The following is a 16263-nucleotide window of genomic DNA, read 5'->3' as shown; positions in this document are numbered from 1 at the left end:
CATCTTAAATATAGTATATCCCACATATTATACATTCAAAGTGCATAAAGAGATGGAGGAGATTCCTGAAGTCCTGGTGCTGAGGACAGTTCTCCCACAGATCTAGTCGGCGGTGATGAGAGCATCCCTTCGGTCCTCCTCTGTCTCTCGCTCGGCGACTCCGTCCCACCTCCCAGTCTTTACCCGCAGTCTGGAAAATTCCGGTTTGCAAATACTGCAACACTTCCTTTTGTTACACTAAGCCCTTTTTTGTTCCCCCTCTCTACCTTATTTATTTCCTGTTCTCCCCCCAAATAAAAGTGGTGCAGGGGAGATGGAGAAAGAAGGGAGTTGGGACGAGAGCGGGAGGGAACGAGCAGAGAGGAGAGGATGGCAGAGAAAGTTTATAAGGCGTAGTTTAGGAGGAAATGCGTGAGAGAAGCTGGGGAATCTGCGGTGGCCAGCTGCAAGAGGGGAGATAGCGGAGAAAGGCTTTTAATTCTCAATCCCCACAGAGCCTTTGAAAATTACCAATCTTCTTATCACAGACGCAGGGCTGCTTATGCAAATTGTTGTGGAGTGGAACGTTTAAACGGAAAATTACTCGACAGCATTTTTCCCTCCCTGCCCCCCCCCCCCCTCTCCTCCATACAGAAAGCCTGTTCTGAGTCTCAGATAAGAAGATGAATTGCTCTCTCCGCTCTTTGAAGCGCGTCAGGATTTAAAGACTCCAGCCTCGGCTCTGGTCGGACGCCGCTGCTCTCGCTGCCTTTGTAGCAGAAAACAGGCTGGGAGAAAAAAATGAGTGAAAAAGCATTTCAGAACAACATCGATTCTGACACATCGTCGCCGCCCGAGGAGACAAGGAAATATATAAATATTCCCCTAACGCCCGCTCTCCACTCTATTTACTTTAATATTTCTGCTTTACACAAGTCTACCGTTTTTTTCCTCCTTTTTCTGAAAAAACCCAACACGTGGCAAGTTATTGACATGAATAAAGTGGAGGAATGTTTGAAGCATTAATCTGAATTATACCACAAAGCAGTATTGGAAATGAAATGGAAAATAGTTTGGAAAAACTATTCAAGTCCTACAATCACGTGGAATGGAAACGATTTCTTTTACATGAGTTTTATATGCTTCACGTGATCAAGCAGTTTTTGATGAATGACTCATTCCTTACACATTCCGTTATTGAGACAATTAATGGAAACAGGTAACGTGATCTAAACAAACCAAAATTTGAAATTACTTGCAAAGTAATGAATATTAATGACCCAAAAATGAGTGGTGCAGTGTTTTGTGACGATGACTCACAGCGAGAGGGATCGAGGTTGTAAACTTCATCAGAACCATACGTTTAATTTTCAACCGCAAGAAAACAAATTCAGCAGAAACTGATCTGTTCCGTCTCTGACCTGTGTGTGTGTGTGTGTGTGTGTGTGTGCGCCCAGAGTCGCAAGTGTTATAGAGTATGTGTAAGATGCATTTAGAAGTTACAGCGGGGCCAAATTCAATTTCATTTTATTTCAATGCTACAAATATGAATAATAAAAATAAGTTACAGTAATGGAAAAAATATGGATGTATTATTGATGATGATTGCTCTGACTATCATTGACTTCATCATCTATCTGCACAATCACAATGCCAAATATTATATAAAATAAACAATGTTAAAGATGAAGTTTACTGAGATTATCGTCATTGTTCAAGCTTTCTGTAGATATCATGATAATGTCATTGTTGTGAATCTCGTGACAGCTCTAACATAGACATGGTGTAGTAGACTTCCTGTGTCTGCATGTGGCACCGGAGAACAAACTTGAAACATGCATTAATTAAACTCTCCTCCGTCCCACGTTCAACGTGCCCCGGACGTGTTTTCGTCGATCTAGCTCAACTGAACCTGGAACATCAGACGTCCGACGTCGTCGAACGTTTTCTTTTTATTCTTTATCTTCTCTCTCCTCCTCCTCCTCCTCCTCCTCCTGTCCAAATCACCCACAGGTTGTCAAACCCTATAAGCTCCTTTTCTCTCTCCACCAGTCTGATAACGCGGTTTACAGAAATTTGAATTGGGCTGGAGTAAATGCTCATAATTTAATTAACGTTTAAACGGTCTCCTCTGAATACGACTATTAGTGCACATTTGCCTTCTGTTTAAAAAACTGCTGTGTTAAATGTAAGATCACTCAATAATGTCATCTTCTGATGACTTTTACCAATTCAAATTATATCGACGTCCTCGTTCTCGAAGAAACTCGGGTGAAATGTGATGATTTTAATGAAGCTGCATCTGATAATAGCTCTCACCTCCACACGCCTATAGGCTGCCAGCCATGGAGGTGGACTCACTGTGATTTATGGGGATAACTTTACCTGCAGCATATTATGTTGAGGGATTTCACATTTCACTGTTTGGTTTCTTGAACAACTCAACAACGTTCTGTTGGAACTACTGAGAGATCCGGAGGTTCTGGTTTAGGGGGTTGGTGCTGAAGTGGACTGGACCCCAACGAAGAACTGGACCAGTAGGAATGTACTTTACTGACTCATGATTAGTCCTGGACAAAATGAGATGTAGACTGAATGTATGGTGATTGATGTCTGTCAAGAACTTTAGATCTTGGGAATTAACATCTTTAACAACTGGACATTTAATGAAATGAAACACGGGGATGCACTGAATTATTTCCTTAACACCAGGAGTGGCTGTGTGGATCATTACATGAGATCTTGACATTTAAAGGGCTGCTAATACAAAATGGCAGTGACTGTCATGTATAAAGTTTAATATTTTAGACTTCTGATGATATCACCGCTTAAATCACTGTTTTATGTAAAGCACCAACAGTGGAGTGGAAACAGACATACATGATTATTTAATGGCAAAGTGGTGAAACCACAAGATTCAAAGCACCATCACTCTTCTTGTCTTTTCTTCCGGATGTGCTGTAGGTTTTCTTGTGGACGACACAGACGACAGCGTCCAATAGGGAATTGTGGAATGCTTGACCACCCACATGTGTAATCCTTCGTCTCCACAGAGGCAGCTGAGGAAGAGGAAGTGCTACCTCCTGGTGGCCGGGGCGGTCGTCCTCACCGTCCTCCTCATCATCATAGCCGTGTCAGTGAGAAAATAAGACTGCGCCCTCTGTGGTAAGACCCAGCATCCACAATACAGCACAAATACGATGACATGCAATCTCACCAATGTCTCCAAAGTTCCACATTTTGCTCTCAAGAGTTCTCAATAAAACTTAAAGTTAGTGATTAAAACATTAAACAAACACTACGCCAAGGCCCAACAGTCCCAAAGCAACAAACTGCACACACTCAGATATCTGTCCCATAATTATATCAGTTTTCTTTTCATCAAATCCATGTACTATTTCCCTGAAAAAGTTTAAAAATGTCAAAAAAGCCCAATATCAAAGAAACTGGAAATTAAATTCCTGGATCTGTTCCTTTGTTCGGATCCGCGCCAAAACTAATCAGGTTCTTCCTCGGCCTGTGTCCAATCCTCCCGCCAATTTCGTGGAAATCCGTCCTGTAGTTTTTGCATCAAACAAATATATGGACAGGGGCAGAAAACCAGGGGGGTAATCAGTAAATCTAACAGGCAACATTTTGTACTTGCTATAAAAAAAGATGTCATAAAAGGATCTTACTTAGCCAAGGATATTAAATTCACTCTAGTGTGAAGAGTCCAAAGTGTATTGTCTTTTATCACCATCCATCCTTCTCCATACATTCTGTAAATCATGTTGCTTCCAGTAGCGTCGGTGCTCGCTGTGATGCACTGAGCTTCCAGGTGACTTCTGTCTATTAAATCATTTACAGAACAATTAAGATCCGCTCCATGAGGAGATTTATTATAAAACTGTCGCTGTGAGTCTCTTGTACAAACATCACATCAGTGCCATTAACCTTCTTCAGCTCTCACGGCTGAGACCTTCTCACTGCATCTCTTGCCAGATTTGTATCCATATTGGCGTTCAGCACGCTGACCAGAAAACACTCACGACCTCCAGATAACCCTAAAAGCCCACTCCATACACATTATCACTGTAAAACCTACAATACACATAATTTACAACATTTACATTCAACCTTGAAGAAATCAACCAAAAGTGCAAGAATCAAGAGAGTACAAAAGGGAGTAAGGTGCAGACTGAACAGGTGAGTTTTCAGTCTGCACCAAAAGCATTGAAGGGTTTCTGCTGTCCTGATGTCAATGGGGAGCTCGTTCCACCATTGAGGAACCAGGATAGAAAACAGATGGGATGAGCGGCGGCTGCCCGGCCCTCGCAGTGAGGGAGCAGCAAGCCGTTTGGCTGGGGTGAAGGTTTGACCCTGTTCTAGATGAAGGAAGGGCCCGAGCCATCGCAGCACGGCAGGCGAGTACCAGTGTCTTGGATTGGATTGAAGTCTCCAGGAGGAGCCTTGTGTGTGGGGGAACTGTGGTCGGTTGAAGACCAACCGGGCCGCCGCGTTGCAGTCGTCCAGGCGTGAGATGACAAGAGCCTGCACCAACACCTGGTCGCCTTCTTTGTGAGGAACGTTTGTAGAGGATGGATCGGAGCATTTGAACCCAGGATCTCCTATTTACTAGACACCAGCTGAGCCACATCGTGTCTGTTTTGTGGTCAAAATCAACACAATGCACATTTGTGAAACCAACACAGATTCATTTTAGATCCTAAAGGAGAATCTAGAGAAAATTATTTTTTTATTCATTTTACATTATTAGTTTAGGTTTTTTTCCATCCTCTACCTTGTTACATTTTTAACAAATCTGCCAAATGACCCGAAGCAGCAGCTTCCGTTTAGCCTGATATTTGAATGGCTGCGGGAAAAGACTTTCTTGATAAACTTTTTTTTCCTTTTTTTAAATGCATCTTATTTGACATTCAATTCAAGATGTCTCCGCTTGCATAAAGTATTGATCATCACCTATTTTCCTCTGAGGGAGGAAACGAGAATCCATCTGGAACAAAGCATCCTATTCATAAAACAGTCGGCTAAATTGATGCTCCCATGGCGACGAGCTCGGCGGGCGGCGGTCGACGTTCAAGTGGCTAGACACTATCAATTACCGAAGCGAGACAGTGTGACAGCTCAGAAAACAGCAATGGGCCATTGTGAAGATGGAACGTTATTGACAGTTGTACGTTTTGCACATGTTCACAGAAAGCTTCATCGATGTTCACCTGTTCTGTCTAAGAGCCTGGACAGAGTAGTCTGGTAATATTGATTCTGCGCAAGTTATTGCATGATTTAAAAAAACATTTTATTTAAGGGAAGGCACACGGTCTCCTTCTCCCAGCTCTCCAGCCATCATTACTTCCTTGTATTTCAACCTTGTATGTTTTTGCTCTGACTTGTTACATTTTACTCTCTAGCAGTGTATAAACTACCCTCACACTATTTGAGTTTAGCAGAAGCGACTGGGTTTATTGGCAGAGGCAGAGCAGCCTGGCAAAGTCAACAAGTTCATGCACTAAAGATCCAGATGAACACGCTTCGCTTCCGTCTACATCAAACATTTATGGCGGCTGCAGACACAACTCAATGTTACTGCCGTGACTGCCCGACCGCTTTATTATCTACTTCTCAGATTTTAAGCACCAGAAATATGAGCGTAAACAAACTTCAATCCTCAAACCTCTTCAATTAAACTCATAGTGACACAGATGAACATTTTAAAGAAAGAAATATTTTATGGAATTTCTCTAGAATCATATCTGAAACTGTTGCGAGCTTAATAGATAAGAAGCGTCCGTCGTCTTCAGGTAATTTTCTTTAGGACGGGGTGTTACCATCCTCAGCAGTAAAAGCAACGTGGACAGATGAGTCGCAGTGACTTATTGTTTTAGTATATAATAAAGAGAGATTATTTGAAAATGTATAACTACTGTTTCTACAGTAAGATATTTTTTCAACCCAGTGTCAGTAGTTACCACAAACCCTTTTCAATAGCTTTGTTCCATCCAGGGAATAAGGGAGTTGGTTTTAATTAACCGCAAATAGATACAAGAAACAAGGAATAACAAAAGTAACTTAACAGAGATATACAACGAATGGTAATCACATAGATAAAGTCCACTAGAAACAAGAGTTCACAGAGTTCATGACACGAGAGTGTGTTTAGTGAAGTTTAGTGATCTTCACTAAAACTGTGTTTCAACACAATCTGCCACTCCTGTTATTTTTGATTTGCTTCACAGATTCAGGATATAAATGATTGGACTCGGTAAATGTGGCCAAATGTTTGGGCACCACATCAGTCAGTACTTAGTGACACCTCCCTCTGGCACAAATCACAGCCTCCGACCATTGTTGCTATATGACAAGTTGAGAGAATATTCTTAGCTCGCCTGACATGTATCATATGTTTAAGAAGTTGCCAAATCTTTTCAATGATTTTGTCAACTCTGTGAAACTGTTATATCTCTATTAATGGCTGATTTTACCAGGAGAGATTATTGGATCTTGCCATCAAGTTTTATTCCACAAAGGGCAACTTGGACATTTCAGTTGATCGCATGTATATACTCCACCTTTTATACCCTCCCGTTAGTTTTGTAAGAGACTGACATCATCTATCTGCCACAATGAGAGACTCACTACTTCATAGCTCAGTGCACATTCGTATACCCGTCGTATTTTCTGGACTGTGGACGGCGCAGTGTCCATATCAACGTCGAATTACTGATTTGAAACTTTAAATCCGTTGGGATTGGGAAGGTCATTAGCATGCTAACATGCTAAACTTAGTTAGCATTAGCATGGTAGCAACCACTTACTTCAAAGCATCATGACTCACAGAGCTACCAGCTCCAATGAACTCTTATACCTGACGTGTTAACAGTAAGAGATTCAATATGTATTTTTGAACCAGTATGAACTGTAAAGAATTGTCTAGATGTTCTTGTATAATTCAATGACCCAAACACCCACAGTTGAAACACCTATTGGCGACAAGTGTGTTGTGCTTTATGTGTTTCCCTGAACAGACATTCTGACAGTCGGGGTATAAGAAGTGCGTGAAATAGTGATGGAGGACAGGAGCAAGAAAAGCAGAAAGGGGGAAAGCAAGTGCCATACATCAGTTTAATGAGGTTGACAATGACAGAAATAACTGGGGAGCTGCCTCTGCTCTCGAATCAATAGCCTGGCTCTTTATGACACTCTAAATAATGCAATAACTGCACCCTGACACTTATTCCTATACGAAATATGTTGGCGGCGCTGCTTACATCTTGTTTACACAGTCATCTGGGGATGTTTCTCTATGTGCACGTCAGCACCATGTGCTAAATCTACACTCACGGATTGTGTTGCGGTCGCTGGAATCAGGTTCGCCGCTCACAGCAGATGAAGCAAGACTTTACTCTATGTACTGTAAGGGTTAAAACTTCGAAACTTCCTGCGGCCTCCGACTCTGAGTCATCCCAGTCCCAACCCAGCTATCACAGACGAGCCGGGGCCAAAGGAGAATCATCAAAGTCTATAAATACACTTTATAGATATCGAGGCTTAAATAACTGGCAAATGAATCAACCGTCTGACAATCGCTGTAGTCAATGAAAACAGTTTTTAAATGTTGAGGCATCTGTCTTAGACGTTTACTGAGCAGCAGTAGCTAAGAAATAGTTTGTATTGGTTCATTTTTAACAACCAATGTGTCAGTTCACTTTTCATATTTTTTGTAAATACGTGTACGTTGATCGTCTGATGTTCTGGTGGAAAACTGGGAGATGTGAATTCATCATTTAAACAGACTAAATAGATGCTCACCTTCCGTTACAACACATTCATTTACCAACTATAGACCCGACATTGTAGCCTGTGAATGTAAATATATGGTTTGTTAGCGAAGAATGACTTAAAATGACACAAGCAATCTTTGGGAAATTATCTATGTGACGTGTACTTTGACTTTTTAGTGTTGTCAAATTTCAACATAAAAATTCATTTTTTTCATTTTTTTTCTGTGACTTCAAATTCAGGTTGAATGTCAATGAATACATTTTAACATGTGAAAAATTCAAACGCACAAGTTTCCAATCTTCGTTCTGCAAGTTCACACATCAAGTCTACAAGCGCTTGCATTTTGATATTTACCTTCATATGAACCTGTGGAGACACTCTCTCTCTGTGTGTGTGTGTGTGTGTGTGTGTGTGTGTGTGTGTCTCAGGACTTGTGCAGATCTGTTTTGCTACTGAATTTCTTAAACACGTACATATAAGCCACATTTCGAGCACCTTTTCCCTCTGATAAATATTAAAGAATTAATGCAGTGGATACACGTTATATTTAGCCTCTAAAGCTGCTTTAGTCACTACGAAACACAGACAGACACGCTAGCACTGAAAGAGGCTTATTCAAATGATGTAAAATGCTAAGATGACAACACAGAGCGGGGGAATTCAGAAGCACTGCGATGGTATGACACAAAAAAAAATACCGGAAGAGAAATTGATACATGGGGAAAGTTTCATACAATCATTTTCAAAACAAGTGGTGCAAAACGAACATTGTATGTTGCTTTTCTTCTCACATTCATAACTTAACCAATCATGGCCGCTCGAGGACGTAGGTTTGATTGATGCTTGACAATCCAGCTCGTTCCACGAGTATTTAACCACATACGGTGTTTTTCCACGCTTGTTGCCGACCGTCTGAATCTCTGTCCCTCTGGAACAGACATCTGAGCCAGCGAAGGGGAACATTGAGAGTCGCTGCCACAGTTAGCGGAGTTCTTTGGGCCTGGTATCGTTAATCCATGTCTATGAACAAGTGTGACAATAAGCTCTCTGTCTGAACAGCAATCCTCTTAGGCGAAGCTTTGTGGGTAAACTTGCCTCATGCAAATTTCCAAAACCCCATTAGCTTTGAGGGACTAGTCAGCCGCATTGAGATTAATAGCCAAGTGACTCCTTGATTTAATATGGTTATTTCACATCTCGCAGGGGGAAAACCAAACAACAAAGTTAATGCGGGACATTTGTCACTGATGTCCTCAATCTCTCTTTTTCTAAGTGGGAGAAGTTTCTGGTGCATTTTGGATGTGTTTCCTTACACATGGTGTTTCCTTACACCACTTCCTGGTGTTGAATGTGTATAAACTCCGTCTGGAATAAGAATTTAAGAAATCATAATTGAATTTTATGTAAGTTTCGCTTGTTTAGCCTCTTAAAACCCCAAAGGTGGGAGGGGTTTTGTACATTGTTGTAAATTACAGCATCTGAAACTGTGTTTGAGTTGAGCAGCGAGGAGAGAAAGTGCAATGCAATTTTTCATTACAGGGTGAAAAATGAAGAAAAAAAAATCCTTATTTATCTTTTTCCATATGCCGTCAGCTTACTCCCTCCGTTGCTGCAGGCGGATTACTGGCTGGGTGGGTAAGGCTCTGTCACCGCAGAGTGGGAGACAACGCAGTGTGACAACGGTGATCTGAGAGCTGCCGACTCACAGCTGAGGACCAACGATTAGCCCAAAAGTTGTGCAGCAGCGTTTTTTAATACTTCCTAGTGACCTTTAATCCCAAGTGAAATCAAAATACTGTACCCTTCCCTTCGAATGCAGAACACAAGCAAACACGCCAAAAACACGCCTGCTCAGCTCCCAGCATGCACTGCTCACGGCTCTCCGTGAGATCGGAGATGAGCTAATGCTGACTGATTATTTTCAATAGGTGAAATAAGAGTCATCTTCCAGTGGAGGCCTTAATGTTGGATCACGTCATATGAGAACTGTGACAGCTGGGAGCGACATACTGAGGGTGAAACAGTTTGAATATGTGACAAAAAGAAGATACAAGTTGTCAACGGTCAATAACACACCATATTGAGTGTTATCATTTATTGTTGGCACTGGACCACCAAGCTTGGTTGAGTTTGGGCACAAGAATAACACAAGCCTAAAGCCGTGCTAGCAGCTATAGGCTGTAGCTAATTTTAACATGCTAATATTCCCATAATGATGTTAGTAGTTCACTATATTGAAGATAACATTCTACCACAATTATCATCTAGTTTAGAATGTCAGAATAAGTGTATTTGACATGAATTTTCCATTGGTTTCCTCCCTTGATGTTTCATGAAATCCTTATAAAAAGAGTTTTAAGCCTGGAACCAAGACAATAAGAGATGAATCGTTTCCATAAAACATATAATTTGGAGACAAATGACACCTTCCCTGAGTATGATGGGCAGTGGTGCATGCTGGGTGATTGATGCCTGCTGTCTTTCTGTGCTTGTGTTTTCCAGGTAGCACTTTCACCACAGCGTCACCTCGGTGCTCCTGTCCAGCTTGATCCCCGACCTGAGCAGCTGGTGTCCAGTAAGGGGGGGGGCATCTCTACACATCATCTCTATTCCACCCCCTGACTCAATCTACATGTGCTTTAGTCCTGGGACGGAGGCCGTTCCCAGCGTATGAATTTGTCAAGGGGTAGCGCCAGTCGGAGCCTCTCATGTATCGTCTTTATTGTGCTAGTTATTGTTTTTTTTAAATGCTGTTTTCTGTGACTCGAATGTTACCGTCAATGCTGAAGTCACAAGTGTGAATTTAGACATTTCCCCATGGGCACAAGCTCAGGAGCTTCCTGTCCATGTGATGGGTTACTGTGTCACACACTGTCAGAAACCAGATGAAGATGATGAAGAAGAAGTTCCCGGGTGAGACGCGGCCGCTTGGGATTTACTTTCATCACTGCTGTACTATATCTGCTCCATTTCCCTCATGTATTTTTACTGAAGTGAACTTCATATTTATTGGCGTGTAGAGTAATTTAGTCAGCATTTATGTACTTTTTTTTTAGGATTGCTAAATAATTATTTGAAAAAATATATCTTCCACAATAAAAGTATATGTTCAACAGCAATAGGGCATGTTGGTCGTCTTTGTGTTGGAAATCTCATAAGACGTTGAGCAAAGCGTTGAGAGTCAACCTGCTCACATTCCCAGAAGCCTCATGGAATGGGAGGGAGATGTGCTCTCCCTACCTCAGCCTGTCCACGTAGGCAGGGGAAGGACAGGTTGGTCCTAGAACAGAGCCATACCGCCAAATATATGTATTTGCTATTATTGAAATGAATTTACTTTTGACTATAGCGATCCTGACCCAACTAGTATTCAATTAGGTAATGACCCCATAGGTTGGTGACAAATATGTTTTATTGTTAAGCTTTAAAAAGATTTAGTAATAATGAGAGAAAATCTGATTTACCCGGAAAAGTAAACTTTTGACACATTTTGAACTGACAAACGTGAATTGGAATATGACTTGTTCATTTAAACACACTTGTTGTCAGGAACTCTCAGCCGAGGTGCTGCAGAGCCGTGGAAGCAAAAGTTGAACCCACACTCTTCAGGTACAGGTTGTTTCAATTCTGTACTGTAACACAATCGTGGTTACATCCACGCTCACCATTGTACAAAAGGGAATACAGTATGTGACTCGTGTTCCAAGTTTCGATGGCCGTAAGTTAATCACACAGCAGACAATTTCTTTGCTTTTTCTGTATTGCTTCACATTTCCAGCTGGCAGTCTGATTTCAAGACAGTAATAGGCTTAATGTGATCTGTTCGAGGGCTGATAGTGTTGCCGCGTGTAGTCTCCCGAGGCTACGCGGTGATAAGCACCATGTGGTGCCGTGCAGCTGCAGGGTCACGTCCCACAATCCCCCTCTCATCCGTCGTCTTTCACTCTCCACCATGTGGAGCTGCAAATGTATCATCACCAATCGGCTCTTTTCTTGTTCTGGAATTATCGACCTCTGTGCTAACATATTTCAATCAGTAATATTTTCCTTAATCCACGCTCGCCCACTAGTGGCAGAGCTTTTCAGTTTTAACCGAGTTTCTTACGCAGACAAAGAAGAAACAAAAACGGAAGAAAAAAGGATTTTTTTCCTTTGGTCTCGGCCATTATGTTCCCACAAAAAACATCTTTTCTCCTTTTGTGTCTGCGATTGTTGAGAAAGGCCAGAAAATGTTTTTTCAGGTTTTATTACTTTGCTTTTTTTCCAGTTCATTGAACATGTAGTAATAGTGATTGGGGAAAAATAGCAGTTCAGTTCAAAAAGCTTTTCAAAACATGTGAAAAAAGCAATCAGAGTCAGGCGTCTCCCGGCTCGGGGCTGTGGATCCAGAAGGTGATTTCTGTGCAGGTTGTTAAGACGACGTTAACGTCTTGATTGCTCACCGCCGCTTATTATTTGATAGCCTGCTGTCTCTGTAAATACGGCATGAACAGGGGGATAAATCTCCCAGGAAATGTCGACTGGGGGGAATTTCAACGGCAGCTGAAGCAGTTATCTCCTCTGGTCAATGTGAGCAACGTTAACGAAGGTGTGTTTGGAAGCCGGAGGAAGAATGTGGACGTTACAACAGCGGACATGCTCGTCTCCAGCACCATTACTGGATGCGCTGGTGTAGTCGTGAGTAACTCTTTACTGTAATTGAGATGATTTATGTTTGTTTTATTAAATATTGACAGTTGTTATTTGTATGTGGATGGCCCCTTTTCAGAACTCAGTTCTAAAGTAACATTTTTTGTGTGTGTATTGATCATAGACTGTATATAAGTATGGACGACATCACAGCTCCCAAAAGTGAAGCCAAGTGATCCGTATCTCCCCGTGGTGGCGTGCTGCGGTGAAGGTCGTGAACCTCGGCTCCTCCGTGTTAGCAGATGGGACAAAGTTGCCGAAATAAAAAGTCAAATAGTCAAAAGTTTTTTTTTTGGGTACATGTATCTTCAAGTGTTCATCTTTTCTCTAAATTCATGGTGACTTACGCTGAACGGCCAACCTGCTCCGGAGCAGGTCAAGTTCGAGATACATGATGAAAACCCGACTTCTGACCAATCAGATGATTCTACAGGATCCTGACTGGGACAAGACGTGACACAAAGTGAGTCTAGTTGCTGTTCAGACTTTTCATGTGTCCACTGGTTTGAAAACAGTTTCTAATATACGGAGGGAGAGTTTATCACACTGAGTAAAAACATAGACTCATGAACGTTAAAGCTTCATTTGAATTCAATAAAGATGATTTGATTCCCGACAGAACCAGAGTATGATAATAAGAGTTTCTTATTCTATCACTCGAGGAGACTGTACTGTGGCCATAAATAGTAACAATGATGTTTTTCACTATTTCATTTTGCCTTCCTCTCACTAACTCACCTGTGAGTCCAGTTAATCCTCAACCCAACCAGCAGAAGTCCTCAGTGAGCTCTGAGCAGTTTCTGTCACCTGATCCTCAACACTCAACTTTTAACATACGTATTCCACGATGAACTGAAACAACTGTTTATTTCCTGTCATCTTGGCTAACGCGTCTCAGCCTCTCTGCCTTGTCCTGGTTTGAACACGGTGCAACTTTGTTTCTGCCTCTTTAAGGCTTATTTGACTAGTGACCTGTTGCCGACCTTTGTCTTCTTCAATTAAAGGGGTCCTTTCATTCAGCTGTACTTCAAACAAGTCTTTACAAATGTAAAGACTCGTCTAAGTAGACATGGTCTCTCGGAGGGTTTAATCCATATGTATTTCATAGTGTTCAATGTTATGTGTGAAAGATGGAGAGCATACATTTACTTTGCCTTTTAAAGAGGGCTGAAAAGCATGTATCATAATCACCAATGTGTGTGCACATTCTAATTTATACTACGGCTGGATAAGTTCATCCTCTGAGAGGCTTTTTCTTTCACACTCAGGGCTCCAGGAAACATCTAACTGTTGAGCAGTGGATGAATGACTCTGGTAATTTGTGCTCCCTGTTTCAAACCTCATGAATCTTAATCATGCAGAGCCTGCATGCAGGACCAATCAGGAGGACAGACTCGCAGTAATAAACCCATTCTATGGAAACGTGAAAGAACCTACAGTTGAACTTTTAATTCTTTAAAACTAGCTATCGGGCTAATGCCCATATGCAGTGATCACAATGCGGGGCCAAGCAAACAGACCAATTCTTGGCTCATGCAGCAGCAGGTTTCATTTAATTGAGTGGGATCCATCTTTGGGTATCCAGTTCAAATAATACATCCATGTCTACATTCCTTGTCCAGTCACACTGACTGACTGCTGTGCAGACGCAGCTTAGGCAGCTGGCCTCCTGTTAGCTCACGTCAGTGGGATGAAATGATTTTTTAGAAATGGTGAGGCTCTTCTAGACTTTATGCGAACGATGCGAATAACGCATGATTCGCCTCAGACACTTCGTCAGAGTTGAAATATTTGAACTCGAGGGCGATGCGTTGACGTGATGGCCGTTTACCCTCCGCACATCATTGACGTCAGACGTGGCGCCCGACACTAACTGTGTCATGACCGGGCGCAGAAGGAGATGGTTGGAAGAAAGTGAGTGAGGAAGTTGGACACTAGCTTTTGTGTGTTTGTTCCGAGGAGGTTTGGCGGAGAAAATTGAAGGAAGAACGGGCAAATATTCACATTATCAGTAATGTCAATAAGCACAAATATTCCAGCGACCAAACTCAAGTTACTTGTACAAGTTGCGATGTAAATTTCCCCGTGGCGTCCGGCGTGAACCCACCATTCGCTCGTTTGATAGAGGAGTGGAGAAAGTGCAAGTCAGTGTGTCTGAGGCTCGGACCACTGTGGACAAACTGATGCTAATTCTGTAACTCCCGTTCCATATTCATCCCGTGTTCCAACAGTGGTTTGAATAGCTGCAGCAGTACATCATTAGCTCCTCTCCAGGCTCAATGAGCAGAGCTGCAGGAGCAGGAAATAAATCAACATTTTATAGCTCCTGGGGGCGCCGTGGATCAGACGGAGCTCCGTACTGAGAAATTAAAGACATCCCAACGGACGGCACAGCGGAAACATATTACTTTTGTCAGTGAGCACAATGGCTCCCTCTTATATCATCATATGGACAAAACAGAACCTTGAGTTCTGTCGTCAAAATATTACGGACAAATGTAAAAGTTACCGACATAGCGGAGAATTATCTCCTGATACATTAATATCTTGTTGTGGCTTTTCATGTGTGGCCCACAGACCTCTGTAGGCTGATATCAAGCTATATTAAACAACAACTGTGTTGTACATCATAAACACTCTGGACCAAACATTAGCAACAGTTAACATCTCGTTTCATCCTGCAGGTGTAAGTGGGAGGTGTTAGTCTCTGCAAAAGGGACATTTCCTGAAAGTTGGAGACAAGTTAGTTTTTGTAACAATGGTAGACAGAGACGAATAGAAATGAATATGTCTCCCCCACCAACTGAATGGTATCCAGTCATTATCATCTCTGTCTCTCTTTGTCCACCTGGTCTCTGCATTGTCCCCAGTTCTCAGATCCTCTCCCCCTGCTGCTCTGTGTTCTGGTAGATCTCTGCTGGATCTGTACACAGACCATGTTGCTTGTTGCAATCCCATTATTCTCCTCTCCTTTCACCCTCGTCCCCTGAACCATTCTCTTGCTCTTGTTGGGTTTATCAGTGTTGGTAGTTTGTTTCCACGGGCAGGAAGTCACGTGGCAGCAGGAGCTTCCTCTTTTCATTTTTTTCTACACACACCAGGGATGTCTAGATGCTTCTCTTGTCACAATGAACACTTGTTCTTCCTGAGAACAACTCCCCCCTTTCATTTATATTTCAGACGAGCACTCTGCATCCAAGGTACAACTGTACGCTTTTCCTCATCCCCCCTGACTGTCTGCAAGCCCCATTTAAGCATCATTTATTCAACCTTTTGTTGAGCAGCGACTGTTGCAATCATTGACGATAAATCTCAGCCCAGATCTCAATCTCTTTCACTCCACTGAGGAGGTTCGCCGCTTTCTAACAATGTCCAGAAAACTCTTGTGACTTCCTCATCCCAGAGTTCCAGGTTGCTAGCAGATTAAGAGCTATCAACCTCGGGCTGCAATGTCAGCTGCTATATATTCAATTCAATTCAATTTTATTTGTAAAGCGCCAAAATCACAACACACATTATCCGTTGCCAAAACTGTCCGTCTGTTTAACTCAATGTTGACAGCTCCTGAACTTGCAACAAAGGAAAACGGAGGGCAGCGATGTGTTAGGTTTGCTTCTGTTTTGAAATATAATTATTTACGCCCAGAACAACATCTGCACTGATTTCCGGTGAATTGAAATTGCCGATGCTTGCATGTGGATATCGGTGTGTGTCATACGATCACGTCGTTACAAAGACATGAAGCCTTTTGCTCTGAAACAACTCACCAGACAACTCTCGGCGGCGTCTGACTCAACTGGGCGACGGAGCCGA

General features: G+C 42.2%; 1 protein-coding gene across 1 annotated transcript in view; it reads left to right on the top strand.

Annotated features, from left to right (window-relative positions):
* Positions 1-10880, top strand: part of tsnare1 (T-SNARE Domain Containing 1) — a 75614-nt gene extending 64734 nt beyond the window's left edge. The window contains exons 11-12 of the mRNA XM_035629649.2: positions 3033-3144; positions 10264-10880. Coding sequence (XP_035485542.2) covers positions 3033-3128 — 96 coding nt within the window. The 3' untranslated portion in view covers positions 3129-3144; positions 10264-10880. The remainder of the gene's footprint in view (positions 1-3032; positions 3145-10263) is intronic.
* Positions 10881-16263: the final 5383 nt, after the last annotated feature.

Source organism: Scophthalmus maximus, chromosome 1 (genome assembly GCF_022379125.1).
Source record: "Scophthalmus maximus strain ysfricsl-2021 chromosome 1, ASM2237912v1, whole genome shotgun sequence".
In the NCBI taxonomy this organism is placed as follows: domain Eukaryota; kingdom Metazoa; phylum Chordata; class Actinopteri; order Pleuronectiformes; family Scophthalmidae; genus Scophthalmus; species Scophthalmus maximus.
The sequence above is the reverse complement of the archived record's forward strand: the minus strand, read 5'-3'. Positions and strand labels throughout refer to the sequence as shown.